This window comes from Heptranchias perlo, chromosome 38, assembly GCF_035084215.1.
Source record: "Heptranchias perlo isolate sHepPer1 chromosome 38, sHepPer1.hap1, whole genome shotgun sequence".
NCBI lineage: Eukaryota > Metazoa > Chordata > Chondrichthyes > Hexanchiformes > Hexanchidae > Heptranchias > Heptranchias perlo.
In genome coordinates this window covers 4,548,862-4,566,611 of record NC_090362.1, presented here as the reverse complement: position 1 = coordinate 4,566,611, position 17,750 = coordinate 4,548,862, and the positions used below count along the sequence as shown (strand labels likewise).

At 40.3% G+C, this 17,750-nt stretch overlaps 1 protein-coding gene across 1 annotated transcript in view; it reads right to left on the bottom strand.

Annotated features, from left to right (window-relative positions):
* usp3 (ubiquitin specific peptidase 3) overlaps window positions 1–17,750 on the bottom strand; it is an 84,330-nt gene that overhangs the window by 48,079 nt on the left and 18,501 nt on the right. Inside the window, exon 4 of the mRNA XM_067973315.1 lies at window positions 12,622–12,705. Within this exon, the coding sequence (XP_067829416.1) occupies window positions 12,622–12,705 (84 nt within the window). The remainder of the gene's footprint in view (window positions 1–12,621; window positions 12,706–17,750) is intronic.

Below are 17,750 nucleotides of genomic sequence, written 5' to 3'. Positions count from 1 at the left end.
TTCTTTTTGATGGATGACTGCTGATGTAGTGAGGTGTGGAAATGCTTTGTACAAATATTAGTCAGCAAACATCAGCGATGATAAGTGACTGGTGGCACATCTGGTGCATATTGCTTTGTCTGGGTAGTGTTTTTCTAATGAGTTTGCACAATACCAGAAAAAAGCACTACCACCTATAAAAGTTCTACAATTTATTTTGTTACTGTTTACTCACTATGTCATATCAGATGGAGCTTTAGTCCTCTGCTGACAAAGAATGATATTTTCGCCTTGTTATGTGTATGAGGTTTTAAACCAGGACAGCTCTCGACTCCCTGTACAGGAGATCTATCAGTGCAGGCATCTTACATGACACTGTGCTTTGCTCTGCAAGTCAGAGGATGCGCTGTTTTAAAGGTCACAGCATTATACTATGCTTGCGTCCCTTTAAAGCTTCAAAGAAATTGCTGTCAAGTAAAGAATGCATTTATTGTGATTAAGCGATTGCTGCTGTTAAGTAAACACTAGGTGAGTTCATCTAAATGTCAATTAAGACACTGACATCCTGCCTCCAGAATGTTGTTCCAGAAGAGTTCCTCTTCAGTATGACAGAGAAATGCAAGAGTGATAAAGTGAGAGAGACTTTTGAAGGCAGGAAGTGGTAGCACGGTAAATGATCAGTGATAAACAAATAGAGATAGATTTCAGCAGTTTCCTGTGGCAATGTACAAGGTACGAGAGAGGATTTGGTAGTGCGACAGAGGGTGGAGCAGAACATATATGCCCACATTGTACCTAGATGAAGAGTCAGCACAGGTGTAATTATTTGGACTGTTTACACTTTCTAACTGGAAAAGCAGGGGATGGCAATATATCCTTTCTGTTTAGCTAAAATATAATTAATTTGTGGGTTTTTTTGGGAGAAAGAACTCAAATTACAATGGGGAGTGACACGCTCAAATACTATCTCAGAGCTAAAAAGTTAAAAGTTGATTATATGTGTAACTTTAAAGAATGAAGGTACGTGCATTTATATAGCACCTTTTACGTCCTCAGGCACCCCAAAGCGTAGCACAGACAGTGAATTACTTTTTTTCTTTAAGTGTATCACTATTGCTATGGAAGCAAACGTGATAACCAATTTTTGTACATTTAAGGTCTCAAACAGCAATTAAATGAATCTGCATTTGTGGTGCACATTGAGGAGGTAGGGCTGAATATCGGCCAGGGCACAGAGAATTCTCCGGTCTTCACTGAAAAAATTAGACGGGATTCTTTTTTACATCCACCTGAACCAGATTAATGCATCATCCGAAAGGAAAAACTCAAATTGAAGTAATCCTTTTACACCATGAGAAAATATATAATTGCTGTTGTGAGTGAGCTTGCTACTCGAACTGGTAGAATCAGATTGTGCCATCTCCTGGAAGCTCTGGGTCAAGCCCACATAAAAACATTAGGAAGCTACTCAAACACACAAGACAACTTTATACGCAAGTTTAGTCATGCTATTGTGAAAGATGCAATTTTTAATGCTAGAAATGTTGTACCAAGAACAGGGTTAAAAAAAAGACAAAAATGCCAAAACATTTTTTCAATGATTTGGCTCAATTTCTTTGTGTCTGTATTTTCTTTTAAGAGTTGGGATTCGTTGTGTACAAATGGATTTTGGAAAAACATTGAGTGATTTGACTGAAGGTTTTCCAACTTCCCGCTGAATTTTAATTTCTCTTGGATTTACAAATATGAAATCTAGCCCAAATTTGAATATGATTAGCCTACAAGTGATGACTGACATATTGCAGTCAAATGACAGGAAGTACACGCAGACATTAAATGCATTTCATACTGCATTTGCTGACTAAATTGGCACTTACGGTGCAGTCAAACCAGCTGCAGGGCCAGGAAAAGGTAGGTGTATATCGGAGCATGACTACAGGGGAGAGAGCGGGGGGGAGAGAGCGCTCTAGTGCAAGAGTAAGACTGATGCGGCATGAAAGGTGAGAGCGAGAGGGACTGATGGGGCGTGGATTAGGGAGAGAGAGCGAGAGAGCCTGATGGGGCACGGAATAGGCCAGATTGTCCTGCCATATGAAAAGCCTCGATAGTGTCTCTGCTGGCTTCACACTGACCATTGAGCTGAGCACAAGCTGCAAAATATAAGGCCACAAGTGGAAGATTCTGGCCACAGAGCAGTCAATCAAGGGGACTACAAAGAATCACTAGTCCTGCCCTTTACACAGACCTGACCCACGTCTTGACTCCAGACATACCTGTCCATCAAAACCACTACCCCCTAGGATGGCAACAGAACATTAATCACATAGGATTTTTGAAAATGAATGGGATGTTTTGTTTCACTGATCTGTACCAAATATTTTGAATGATCTATTCAGATCTTAATGTGAGCCATCAAACCATGCATACTAAGGACTTCTTGAACCATGCATGTCTGTCATGCCTAGATGTGAATATTAGCCAGACTGTAGTGTATATTCTCCACAGCTTGAAGAAGCAGCCATCAATAACTGATCTTAACCCCATGTGTACTGTGGTCAGCAATAAAGAAACCATCATGGACAAACAGGCTTTATTTTTGTCATAGCTTGCCAGAATGGTAGTGCCAAGGTGCACGAGGGAGAGCCGAGGGTGTAGGCTGTGGGATGCCGCTGATAAAAGTGGCATAGCCACATGCAAAACTACGGCCAGCGAACCAGCTAAGATCATCAAGGCATTTATCAACAAAATAAATGTGCAGTAAATACTTTAAAAAGCTAACGCCAAGCTTGTGGGTCAGGCTCAGGAACCCGACTGTTTAAGGCAGAGATATTAGAACAGGTGGGTGGGTGAAGGGGAATGAAGGTGGACTAACCCTCTCCCACAGAAGTTCTAGAAAAGGGCTTCTGCCACTGAGCTGGGAAGCTTCTTATTTAAAGCACATACAAAATTTATACAGTAATTGTCGATACTAAGCCAGTAAAATTATAGCATAGCACAGCATAAGCTTTAAATAAAGGTGATGGTTAAGAATGACAGGCAGGAGTGACAAAAATATACATAATAAACATACACAACTTTACAAGAACTTACAATACCATTTTATACTGTTGCGCATTTAGGTTAGACTCCAGGAGACTGGTGTCTGAGAGCCAGCTCCCAATGTTTACACTACCAAATCTGGCTCCATTATCCCCTGTCTGTTGATGGATTCAGGGAGTGGATTTGGTCTAAACTCCAAGACCCAGCTCCCAAATGCTAATCTAGAATCTGACCTAAACAAGGGGCAGTATAAAGTTCAAGAGTTTTGATTTCTATTCTAATTCTAAAAGTAATACATTACATATACCTTGCACACAGCAAACACTTCCTACAGGTGTCACACTAGATAAATAACACCCCTATTTTTATAGAAAAACATACCCTTCAACTCAGTGTGAACATCACATGAGATGTGCTAGCAACAATATCAAGTGCACACGTACAGGTTATATGGTCCCTATTACATTTATTTGTGGCCCTGCACCCCATTCTTCTTCAAGCGCTCTTCTGCTCAAACTTTCATTCCTCTTAAGACGACTAGATACTCTAGTGCATTACATAATTTACTTAGATCGCAGGTCGCCTTGATCTGAACTTCATCCCAACTTAGGCAAAAATGGACCAAGAATCAGCAGAAACTGTTTGCACACGGCATATTAAATCTGAAATGAAGAAACCTCTAACTAACCCTGCTGCTGCTTGTAATCTCTCTTTACTCGCTCAAAAAGGACAGATTACAAGGAAATGACCATCACAAAGAAGGTTAAGCATTTAACTGGAAGTGAATACTCACACCGAATTTCGGCAACATATTAGGTTTTCATTATTAAAAGGATTATAAAAGAACACATAATCCATTTATAAAATTAGATTTCCCTGTTTATTTGCAGTTAACTCTCAGTAGCGACACTAAATCGGTCACAACAGCCCTAGTTTTTTTTTTGAGGGGAGAGGGGATTAGGAAAGAGAGAAAAAAAATCATCGCGAATTCCTGAGGACAGGATTGGGCTCAGATGTGCTGGCCTTGCAGTCGTCCAGCCTGCCGATACTCACTGTCACGGCTCTCACACTGAATAACAGGCACTTGGACAAGATACAGGATGACCAGTGCCCAGGGCACCGTAACCCAGCAAAGAAATTACGCCTTTCAGGAGAGGGGAGAAAGATCACCAGAGAAAATTGTCAGAAAGGGAAGAGAACAGCTTGTTTTTCAGTGTTCTCATATTTGAGCTGGTTAAACAGTTCTGGTAAACATTTCTGATTTTAAAGATTTTTGAAGCAATTAGGGTCAGATAATTCACAAACAGCTTTAAAAAAATTCTTCTCCCTGTCCCCAATGAATTCTGGAACAAACCTGGCCATGTAACCATGTCAGAGTCATTTATAAAAAAAAACTGAATTCAATGGTAGAAATAACGAAGAAACACCTTCCTGGGTCAAGAAATTAATTGCCTGACTGGATTAAAATTCTACAATCACTAATGCCAAGAGAAATTATGCCAAGTGCACAGAAATTTATGCCCACCAGATTTTCACTTTCAACAACCTTGATTGACAAACTCTACCACAATAGCTTTATTGACTATTTTCAAATTTGTGACGTTACTGCAAATTGGCTAGCAAACTTCCGCAGCCCTACTTTAGAATCGTTTGTTACTGTGCTGGTAGAACTCACATTGCTGGATCAGAGTAAATTTGAACCACAGCAAGGCTGGAATCCAACTCTGATCTGCACTGTTCATCTCCAGTTTACAGTGAGCACAATGTATTATCATGTCCATTTATAACTGTGAAGCATAGAAAGGACTTGCATTTATATAGCATTTTTCATGTACTTAGGATGTCCCAAAGCACTTCACAGCCATGAATTACTTTTGAAGTATGCTCACTGTTGTAATGTAGGCAAACATTGCTGTTTGTGGGACTTTGTGTACAAATTAGCTGCCATGAGATGACCAGCCAATCTGTTTTTGGTAGCATTGGTTGAGGGATAAATGTTGACCAGGGAACAGGATAGTGCCATGGGATCTTTTACGAATACCCGAGAGGGCAGACGTCTCATCTGAAATATGGCACCTCCAACTGTGCATCAATCCCTCAGTACTGCAATGGAGTGTCAGCCTAGATTATGTGCTCAAGACTCTGGAGTGGGACTTGAACCCACAGCCTTCTAACTCAGAGGTGAAAGTGCTACCAATGAGTCATGGCTGTCAGCCACAGGATTCTTTGCAAATCAATTCTGTAAAAATATTACAGATCTGCAATAGACTTGGGTAAGGACCTCAGCCCCAGTTGGAAAATAACAAAATAAGAGCTCATGGCGAAAGGGGTAACTTATTAGCATGGTTAAAGGATTGGTTAGCTAACAGGAAACAAGCACAGAGTAGGCATAAATGGGTCATTTTCAGGTTGGAAAGATGTAACGAGTGGAGTGCCATAGGGATCAGTGCTTGGGCTCAACTATTTACAATCTATATCAATGACTTGGATGAAGGGATCGAATGTATGGTTGCTAAATTTGCTGATGATACAAAGGTAGGTAGGAAAGTAAGTTGTGAAGAGGACATAAGGAGTCTGCAAAGGGATAGAGATAGGTTAAGTGAGTGGGCAAACATTTGGTAGATGGAGTATAATGTGGGAAAATGTGAACTTGTCCACTTTGGCAGGAGGAATAGAAAAGCAGTATATTATTTAAATGGAGAGAGATTGCAGAACTCTGAGGTACAGAGAGATCTGGGTGCCCTAGTACATGAATCACAAAAAGTTAGTATGCAGATACAGCAAGTGATTAGGAAGGCAAATGGGATGTTGTCATTTATTGCAAGAGGAACAGAATATAAAAGTAGAGATGTTTTGCTACAGTTGTACAGGGCATTGGTGAGAACACATCTAGAATACTGTCTGCAGTTTTGGTCTCCTTATTTAAGAAAGGACATAATTGCTTTGGAGGCGGTTCAGAAGGTTCACTCGACTGATTCTTGGGATGAAGGGGTTATCTTATGAGGAAAGGTTGGACAAGTTGGGCCTGTATACATCGGAGTTTAGAAGAATGAGAGGTGATCTTATTGAAACATATAAGATCCTGAGGGGACTAGAAGGGGTAGATTCTGAGAGGATGTTTCCCCTTGTGGGAGAGACTAGAACTAGGGGCCATAGTTTAAAAATAAGGGGGCTCCCATTTATGATGGAGATGAGAATTTTTTACTCAGAGGGTCGTGAGTCTGTGGAACTCACTTCCCAGAGAGCGGTGGAGGCAGGGTCATTGAATATTTTTAAGGCTGAGTTAGATTCCTGATTAACAAGGGAGTCAAAGGTTATAGTAGGTAAACGGGAAAGTAGGGTTCAGGTTGCAATCAGATCAGCCATGATCTTATCAAATGGCAGAGCAGGCTCGAGGGGCCGAATGGCCTACTCCTGCTCTTAATTCGTATGTTTGTGTGGAAAGATGCAGATTAGGAGCTGCGTAAATGGTCTTTGAATACAGTTACTTAATCATGGTATAGATTCCATTTGTATTACTATCTTGTTAAAAGTAGCTGCAACAAGGTCAGCAGCTGAATGCTTATACTAGTTGTATATCCTATCTGGTGATCGAGAAAGTTAGCCTTCTGGCATGCAGCCATTTAATTGTGATGACCAGGAGATGTTTCATCATTCTTTTGTTCACTACTCCTGGAGGTATTTTTAAAACTTAAATGACAGTTTGAAATCATTAAGAGCATTCGATTTATTAGAAAGGCTTTTTGTATAATCCAGATAGCCTGTCATTATTAAATAAAAATGTTTTTTGGGATTTAGCTCCAATTTAAACATGCAAGTACAGGAGAAACAGTGTTCCCATTAATAAAACTTCACAAGAACTTCTAAAGCCACTTTTATGTTGCCACTTGTTTAGGTCAGATTCTGGGAAACTGCCATCCATGATTCAGCTCCATGTGTTCACTAAATCTGGCTCCCTTATCCCAACACCCTCATCCCTTTTTATGGGTCTACAAGTCCACCGCTGGGATTAGAGATCTGGATTTACTATCTAAACGCGGGGAGCAGTGGCCCAATGATGCCGGTCGCCTAGAATTTGGTCTAAATAAGCAACAGTATAAAAGATGGCCTAACGTGCAACTCTTAAGGGCAACAGTTTTGACTCATCTGTAACAATGCACTGTATTATCTATATTCAGTTTAGTGGGCACTTTCTTTACAACTCATGCTTCCTATAATATATTTCCCCCCCGTCACACTTTGTCATGGAGTTGATAATGTTCCAGTGCATCCGCTGACTCACTGTTAGCAATGGGAAAATAAGCTGGCAATATTAAAAGTTTACAGTTTAATTAACTTTAATTAGTGACTGTCCTTGACGTCAAGGCAGCATTTGACCGAGTGTGGCACCAAGGAGCCCTAGTAAAATTGAAGTCAATGGGAATCAGGGGGAAAACTCTCCAGTGGCTGGAGTCATACCTAGCACAACCACCTCCCCTTGACATTCAACGGCATTACCATTGCTGAATCCCCCACCATCAACATCCTGGGGGTCACCATTGACCAGAAAATTAACTGGACCAGCATATAAATACTGTGGCTGCAAGAGCAGGTCAGAGGCTGGGTATTCTGCAGCGAGTGACTCACCTCCTGACTCCCCAAAGCCTTTCCACCATCTACAAGGCACAAGTCAGGATGGAATACTCTCCACTTGCCTGGATGAGTGCAGCTCCAACAACACTCAAAAAGCTCGACACCATCCAGGACAAAGCAGCCCGCTTGATTGGCACCCCATCCAACACCCTAAACATTCACCCCCTTCACCATCGGCACACAGTGGCTGCAGTACCATCCACAGGATGCACTGCAGCAACTAGTCAAGGCTTCTTCGACAGCACCTCCCAAACCCGCAACCTCTACCAACTAGAAGGACAAGGGCATCAGGCATGTGGGAACACCACCACCTGCACGTTCCCCTCCAAGTCACACACCATCCCGACTTGGAAATATATCACCGTTCCTTCATCGTCGCTGGGTCAAAATCCTGGAACTCCCTTCCTAACAGCACTGTGGGAGAACCTTCACCACACGGACTGCAGCAGTTCAAGAAGGCGACGCCCACATCCCATGAACGAATTAAAAAAAAGGTTACCATTCCTGTTACATCACTGCCAAATAGGTAGAATCCTGTTAAGTGCCCAAAGTTAGTCTTTCTGAATATAGCATTGTTTTGGAGAGTGCTTTAGTGCAAAGTAAAATACCAGACTGCATCAGCTTTAAGCTGACTTGTGTAGCCCTAAGTATGCTCCCTCTTTGACCAGATGCCTTTTATTTAATGCTCATTTTTATTTAAAAATCAGTTCCAAATGGTAACCTTCAACATTAAAAGTTATATTTCTTAGCCACAAAAATGGAAAGGTCTAAGGTGATGTCATGACAGTCCAAACTGAGCAGGAGGCAAACTTTCATTCTCAATAAGGGATGCACACACAGATAGTTTAAATGTTTCTCCAAATAGCGCATATAAATTAGATTTAAATGCATAGATAGTGCACACAATAATACTGCACTCTCTCAACTACGCAGTGGAAAGAGTCCACGTTTTACAAATTAAATACCAGTTTAGGATATTTTCAAAACTGTGCCTAAATGACTGCAGGAGTAGAAGATATATAGCATGTTTATTGGAACCAAAGGTGCCTAGATGTTTAATGGAGTCCCATGGCTAAAATATGGTTACTTTCTCCTCCACTCAGCATATAAACAGAATACTGTACTCAAATTGATAACTATAGAATGGTATTTTTTTCAATCAGTAATTTCTTCTTGACTTGCAACATTGCTACCTAGGAGATAAATGATCCATTCAGGATTCTTTATGTGCACATACACAGCACATCAACCCTAGCTACACTGCTGAAGCAATGAAGAATAATAATAAATCAAAACATGCCTAATACTCACTGTCGGCCTTTCGTGATTAGATTCAATATCAAGAAGGAAAAGACGATCTTCAGTGCAATTTACACAGCCCCTGATCTGCATCTTTCCAGCTGGGGCTGAGGTCCTTACCCAAGTCTATAGCTACAAGGGGTTTCATTTTGTTCTGGTAGTGATTAAAAAATGATTCAGATGCAATTCTGCCTCCCATCCCTATGAAATAACTCAATTCAAGGGCATATGTCATCAAACACATCCACAAAATATTTTAATATAAAGTCAATATTAGCTGCCCCTCAACTTAATGCATCATATTGTGAAACATTTTATCAAGTCATCTCCAAGAAGGTCATCTGTCTGTCTACAGAAAGTAAGGCCTATCAATGCACTATTCTCATTCTTTGAATATAGTCATCCTTTGCACACTATGGGTAACATATTGGTCAGGAGGATGAGCAGGGGTGCAAGGGTAAAGAGAAATCACTAAGATTTATATCTGTCTTTACAACACATCTTTCCTTTGGCAATAAGACAGCCAGTTCACTGGATTTTATGGAACTGCAGCAGAACATCTCTCCAACATTCACACACCGGATTTATATGAGTTAGAAGAAATGTAGACAACTGATTTCCTGAATCAGTCAGAATTCAGGTGTGACCTGAGGTAGGAATTTACAGTGAAGTCTGATCACTGCCTTCATGTCAAATAAGGGAACAGCTCTTGAGTGTACAGTTCACTTGCCTTTCTGGCAATCACCAAAGCCAATAAAAATGGTAGTACTCAGGGTCAAGAACTTCCTTTAACACAAAAAACGTATAATTCAAAAGGAAGGTACATTTACTTTTGTCAACAATCGGTCTCTAAATGCTCCACAACTGAGTGTTTTCCAATGGGGAGGAGGGGAAAGGAGGAGGAGAAAGCCGAAGAATAGAGCTGTTTCATATAGCCTACAGGAAGTGAGCTAGACTTCCTCAGGTAGGCTCTGTAGTTAGGGTGAGACTACTGCACACATTGTGGGATATTCCTCCAAAACCAAAGACATACGGGCAGATTTCCATTTGCAGCTATAGTCCTTCTAAATAGTGGGCTATCTGGATGCAGATGGTTTAAAGGGATGAATTTCAATGGGCCAAATGGCCTTTCCTCATCCCTGACTTTCCGTATGTTCCTACAAAGTGGTCGATCATAGGCACCTAACTAAAAACTGGACAGTACAAGGTGACAGAACTTTTACCTGGCAGGAAAACTCTGACATTTCCAACACACACCAGTGGTTTGAAGCCTAGGGTTACACAACCAGTATAGAGCTATTATTAGCATCACCTTGGTTCTCTACTCCTTTGCAAGAGAAATACATCAGAAAGAGACATATCTCCCCCTCCAGACTACTGATGGTCAAGACCCAAATCTCTGCACCTGGAGCAGAACAGCTATCTGCCTCCTTCTCAATTCAAAAACTGTCTGTACTTAGCCCCAGGTTCAACTCAGATTGATGGAGGTGCCACTTCAGCTATTTTGCAACAAAGCCAATAAAACTGATGATTTATTTTGACACAAAAACAGTACAGTTCAAAAGGCAGATACACGAGTTGGTCATTCCAGCATAGAATACCCTGAAGTGAAGGTGGTCAATTGTTGGGATTGGTATTCTAAAACAAAGACTGCAGTACACTGAGGTTTAAACAAAGAGCAATTACTGAACTGGAAGCATATGACCACAATGCATACGCAATAATTCTGCATCTTTTTGCAGTCAGATAATATGCTTTTAGGCTTATGATGTCTAACCAGTACTCTGAGCATATTATCTAGCCACAGGTATCATGGCTAAATTTTACTTCGTCTAGGGAATACAGTCATAAGTCACAATAATGGCTGCAAAATCAAGAATGGTATATCACCATTATGGTCCCAACTGTTTACAGTGCCTGCAACTAGCATTACTTAATATTTTAAGTGATGGTATCAAACTAAATATCATTGCAATAACACAAATGGAGGAGTCCAAGAATGTTATGCCAGAATCACATGCTTCTCCTTTCCCTATTTCAGATGAACTGGTTGGTGTCAAAGGCTATGACCTGGTATCATAGCCTTGCATGCTTCTAGCTTCTGCGTATCCATCCGCTCAAAAATAAGGCCCAATTGATAGGGCTTAACAATGTTGGGATAGCAATTATTTGTGAAACCATCTTGCATAGTGAACACTGTTGTAGAGCAAGAATGGTATTCAACTTCTATATAATGCTGATTTAATGTGGACTCTGATGCTAAAGAAAGCAGCATTTCTGGATCTGCACTGTCAAAGTCCTTCTGAAAAGACACTGAACTTTGGGTCAGGTGGACATTCATCTCCCCACTGTTTGTGCGATCTTACTGAAATCAAAATGCCACCACATCTGCTTGCATAACAGCCACTGGACTTGAAAAGTAATTCAATTTGTGCAAAGACTTTCCAAAGTTTGAGACACATGATAAGGCACTTTATAAATGCAAGTTTTTTTTATTTCCCCTCCCCAATGCAAAACCTTTAATTCAACACTTCCACCAAAATAAAAATGACAAAATCAAAGAACAGGGATAACATGTAGAATGTGACATCATTGACTAGGCTGAAGTGTATCTAGAATCAAAACGTTCTTTTTAAATTGAAAACGTAAATCTCACAACAGAAACCAAATTAAGGAAAAGCATGTGTAATTAAGACTTCAAATGAAATGTGTCCTGTTTCACAGCCAACGATACATAAATCTTTTATTTCTGACATCCTATACATGTATCCTCCAAGATTAACAAAAACTGCTTTCAATGAGAATCTTAACTCAGCAAGATACTTCACTTGGCTACAAAATAAATAAAACCACAGCTGGTTTCTATAGCTGGTAAAGACTTCACTCCAGTGAGAACTTAAAGCCACTGTCATTTCTATTAGAGCCCAAAATCATTTGCTCATGAGATGCTGTTACCAACAGAGCACCATTTCACTGTGACAATTGATAGGGAACTGAGTAAATGTAGAGGCTTCACAAAGGAAGTATTCATGAATTGGTATTACTACTGTTACAAACGGCTAAATATACCAATTTTTAAAAAATTCCTAAACTGCTCTCAGGCATTTTAAAGTTATTAGTGTTAACTGCTTCCGATTTAACAAAGCTACGCAATGTCTCAACTGTTATTGAAACAGAGCAAATAAATTAACTGAATTTCCTGCTCCCAACAAAGTGTTTTTTTTCCACTGATTTAAGCTCCTTATGCCACAAACCATTCCCTGGCTGAGATGGCAGTCAGTTGTCAATGCTGCAAATACGCAGCTTGGGCAATGTGCCCTCAGATTCTTTTCCTGTAGGAAAGGTGCTTGGCACCTCATTGATAAATCATAAGCAGGAAACCATTTCCTACCACTCAGTGGTGCAAATGCATTACTAGATCGTCCTTTTATCCAGAAGTATTTCAGAAACTTCGAATGGAAGGAGAAAAGTGCACACGATTTATTCTCTCATCTTTAACTCTCTCGCAGATATGTTGTCTTATCTTTGGGTATCATAGTGAAACTCTTTCTGAACTCTGCTACTATTTTTGATTTCCAAAACCTGCATTTACAGACATATGAGCTAGTCTAGAAAACAAACCTCAGAACATTCAAGTGATTACGTTAGTACCATTAACTTATTCGCACATACTTCTCCAAGTTCTGTAGATGCTCTCTGACCCTCTGAACCAGGCCCATCTTGGTATCGTTCACCACAAAATCATCACACCTGTAACTAGAAGTAAAAAACAGAATACACATTAAGAAAATGTAGTTGACATTTTTTCTTCTCAATACTATTGATCCCTATATATTTGATTGTACATCACTTAATAAAATTTGTCCATCTCCTGTGGCAATCCACACAGTCAAGACCAAGAGTGTCTTCAGGTGAAGCAGGGTTAAAGGGCAGGGGATAACTGGACCAGGGCAAGCAGATGGAATTCAGTCCACATTTTAAAGTCATGCATTCTGACTTTATTTTTATGTACTATGTCAACTTTTTCTATCATAAGTTCCTACTAGCAGGAAAATATAATTACAGCAGGCTAAGTTTACCCAGGTAGTTTCCATTACAAATGCAGACAAAGGAACGTATAATGGCAAAAGTTGACAGGAAGGCCCGGACTTTCCTGGAAACTTTCGGCAAAACTACAGCACAAGAGCAGCGTTGCATCATTTTTTCTGAGGAAATTCATGCGTAACTGATATAGGCTGAAACATCTCTACGTGCAAATTTCCTCGATCATTTGCATCGCTTCCAAGATACATCTGCCAAAACCCTCTGCTGTTCATTTACATTGCTCACGAATGTTTCCTGGATTTAAACGAATAATGCACTGGTGTAGATTTACAGGTAAAAAATTAGGCACAGCACAGGCCAAGGTCAACTGATATCAGCATAACTGAGATTTCTGGAGTTTTTATATTGATTTTCTTCGCTATTTAAAATGTTTTCTTACTGTGACCCACACTATACCTAACTAAAGTGCTGTCACTCTCAGTGCATGAAACATTTATCGGACCCCCCAGCCACTTGTTTGGAAGGGCTAAACAGCTGGAATGGCCTTTGCAATAGGCATATCCCTGCCGTGCATAATAATGGAAGAGGAAAACTAGCAGCAGAGGCAAGAGGTTGAAGAGTAAGGTGCCATGGGAGAAGGTAGCAGCCTAATATTTGCCCTATTAGAGGCATGAAATTTTGTCAAGTTTCTGTTGGCAAGCTTAGACAAGAGACTGAAGTAAATTTCAGCGTAATTTCTGCGCAAATGCGATCCAGGAAATTCATGGGCGAAGCATTCAAAGATGCAAGATACTTAAATATATTATAGAAAGATGTGTACAACTTTGAACATAAAGCAAAATAAATTTCAAAAAGACACCTTTTACTTTATGCTGTCATTTTATTGGTAAAAATTCAAAATATTTAGCAGTTACTGCATTTAGCAGAAAAGACAAGTTGTCTTGTAGTATTAAATGTAACAAAGATTGGCCTCATAATATATTCAAAGTGACAACATATGAAGATGCACCAAGATTACCTGCGGCCTAAAGAAAAAAAATGCAGTTCTTACATTGAACTGCATATTTCCAGTGCAACATGGCAAGCCCTTTAGTGAGGCTTTCAAAGAGAAATCTGAAATTCCCAAATGCATGAGGTCAGGAAATAAAATAGAGGAAGTTTCTGGTTTTATCATTTTAACTGACTGCCTTTCAATTTAATTAAATTCTTAATAAGCTATTCAAGTTTGCTTTACATTAACTTGACTAGTCAGGTTCCATCTTTGCTCATAGGCAAGTCACTGAATAAACCATCTTCTTAAATGAAAAATAGCAGCATTGACCAATTAGAATATTCATAAGACACAAAGCCAACCTGGAATTCTGCCTAACGGCAAAGTTAATGGCTCAGATTCCTAGTGACACGGTTATATAATGCAGCAATGCCAGTACTCCAAATATGGCTACACAAGTGTAGCCCTTGTTTACACTTCACTGTTCCACATCTGCTGCCCTACATCCTATACGGTAAAATGCATGCAGCCTAACACATCCAAGGGAACCCACTTCCAGTTTCTGAATTTTTTAAAAATAAGTGATCAAGGAAGTATGATCAAAAGTACTGAATCAGGACTTCACTCACTTCTTCCTCTTGTGCATTTCAACATTAAACCAGACAAGTAGAGATTTGATAATAGAGACATGAAGGCAACTAATGCCGTGCTCCCTGGAACGTTCTTATTCAGACACTTCTCCCTGCTGCACGCAATACGGTTGGGGCCTCAAAAACATCAATCAAAAGAAGACACACAAGAGCATCAGTGTTGCTGCTGAACAAAAGCAGCAGCACAAGTTTGGATTTCAATATTTTTTTAACCATTGCAAGCAAAGATGCACAGCTCTGAGTGGAATCTCAGTTCCAGAAAAGGGAGCAGTGTATCACTGTGCTGCTACTCATACCTTTATCTTTCTAGGTAAAATTGCCAAAACTATTTGGGATTTTGTATGCAAGCCAAGCTAGATATAATTTAGGAAGAACATTCAGCAGCTGTAAAGCAGAACCGCACAAAAGTAGCTCCACTACATATGTTGAATCAAGTATTTGAGCTAGCAGCAACAGAAGCTTACAATACAGTAATTGTATCATCTATCCTCCCCCTACCAGTCAATACTACGACAAAACAACTTTGTTACTAGGACAGGTGAAGACACAGGAGCTCAGTCAGACACATGATGAGAATATTAAATGAACCAACCTCCCTTCCCAAGAACTGTACTGCACTCAATTGAAGGAAAGAAAACCTCTCACAGCAGCCAACAGAAGCAAAATCGAAAGCCCTGTGAAATTTGTTTAATTGTATCCATGTGATTTATAGATTATAGTTAAGGAGGAGTGTAAAATAATGGATGGGATAAACATAGCGAGAGAGGAAGTATTAAGGGGTCTAGCACCTTTGAAAGGAGATAAATCGCCATGTCCGGATGAAATGTATCCCAAGCTGTTAAGAGAAGCAAGGGAGGAAATAGCAGAGGCTCTGACCATCATTTTCCAATCTCCCTGGCTAACGGCGTAGTGCTGGAAGCTCGGAGGACTGCTAATATTGTACCGTTGTTTAAAAAGGGAGAAAGTGATTGGCCAATAATTACTTGGTCTGTCGGTCTAACCTCGGTGGTGGGCAAATTATTGGAATCGATTCTGAGGGACAGCATAAGTCATCATTTAGAAAGGCAAGGTTTAATCAAAGACAGTCTACATGGATTTGTTAAGGAAAGGTCGTGTCTGACTAACTTTTGAATTTTTTGAGCAGGTAACACGGAGGGTCGACGAGGGTAACGCGTTTGATGTAGTCTACATGGATTTTAGCAAGGCTTTTGTCAAGATCCCACATGGCAGACTGGTCAAAAAAGTAAAAGACCAAGGGATCCAAGGGAAAGTAGCTCAGTGGCAGGAAGCAAAGGGTCATGGTTGACGGGTGTTTTTGCGACTGGAAGGCTGTTTCCAGTGGGGTCTCAAGGCTCAGTACTAGGTCCCTTGCTTTTTGTGGTATATACTAATGATTTGGACTTGAATGCAGGGGGGCTTGATCAAGAAGTTTGCAGATGATACAAAAATTGGCCGTGTGGTTGATAGTGAGGAGGAAGCTGTAGACTGCAGGAAGATATCAATCGACTGGTCAGGTGGATAGAAAAGTGGAATTCAATCCAGAGAAGTGTGAGGTAATGCATTTGGGGAGGGCAAACATGGCAAGGGAATAGAGAATAATTGGGAGGAACAAAGGGACCTTGGAGTGGATGTCCACAGATCCCTGAAGGTAGCAGCACAGGTAGATAAGATGGTTAAAAAGGCATATGGGGCACTTTCCTTTATTAGCCGAGGCATAGAATATAAGAACAGGGAGGTTATGATAGAACTGTATAACACATTGGTTAGGCCACAGCTTGAGTACTGCATACAGTTCTGGCCACCACATTACAGGAAAGATGTGATTGCACTAGAGAGGGTACAGAGGAGATTTAACAGGATGTTGCCAGGGCTGGAGAATTTTAGCTATGAGAAAAGATTGGATAGGCTAGGGTTGTTTTCTTTGGAACAAAGGAGGCTGAGGGGAGATTTAATTGAGGTAAATAAAATTATGACGGGACTAGATAGAGAGGACCTATTTCCCCTAGCAGAGGGTCAGTGACCAGAGATTTAAAGTAATTGGTAGAAGGATTAGACGGGAGCTGAGGAGAAATGTTTTCACCCAGAGGGTGGTGGGGGTCTGGAACTCACTGCCTGAAAGGGTGGTAGAGGCAGAAAGCCTCAGCACATTTAAAAAGCACTTGGATGTGCACTTGAAGTGACGTAACCTACCGGGCTACGGACCAAGTGCTGGAAAATGGGATCAAGTTGGATAGCTCTTCTTCGAGCGGCACGGACACGATGGGCCGAATGGCCTCCTTCTGTGCCGTAACTTTCTATGATTCTATATCAATTAGCGTTAATTGTATTCAGGTGGTGTGTATCAATTGGGGACTTGCTTGTATCCATATCTAAGAGAGCTTATCTAGGGTGTGGTGTTGGTGTAATGTGGAGCTCTGTGAATAAAGGCTTGGAAGCAACTGAAGACCAGGCTCTAGTATTCCATCCTTCACCACCTGGCTATCCAGTTTAGAACAAAAATCACCTCCGAGAACAGCAGACGTGCAGTCTACGAAGGAGTTTGATAATTTGAAGAAATCAAAATTGACATCAAGATTTAGCAACAGGTCTGGAATAATAGATCACAGACAAAAGTGTTTGGCTGCAGATTACTGCTGAGATGTGTGTGGGAGGACCTGTGGAGATCAGCTAGGCTTGGTGAGCCAAGAGCATCATCACCGATCTAAGGCTGATGGTTAACCTGTCTTGTCATCATCAGAATGATATCGAAGCAGCAATTTTTCCAAATATCGTTAAAAGAACATTAGGGAATCATAATACTATTCAAAAAACCCATTTTCAGTTTTTTTTTTAAAAGAATGAACTTGCATTTATATAGCACCTTTCCAGAGCTAAGGCCATCCCAAAAAGCATCACAACCAGTCAATTGCAGTTGTAAAGTAGGAAAACATGGCAGCCAATTCGAAGAATCTCAATTTTTAAAAAAAAATACAGAAGGCTCTTCTTCATTCAAAACTTTTTAATTCAAATTATCTGATAATTCAAATTTTTATAGTGCTAAATTTTCACTTTGCTGTGTTATTTACAACAACTTGCATTTATTTGGCACATTTAATGTAGAAAAAGATCCCAAAGTG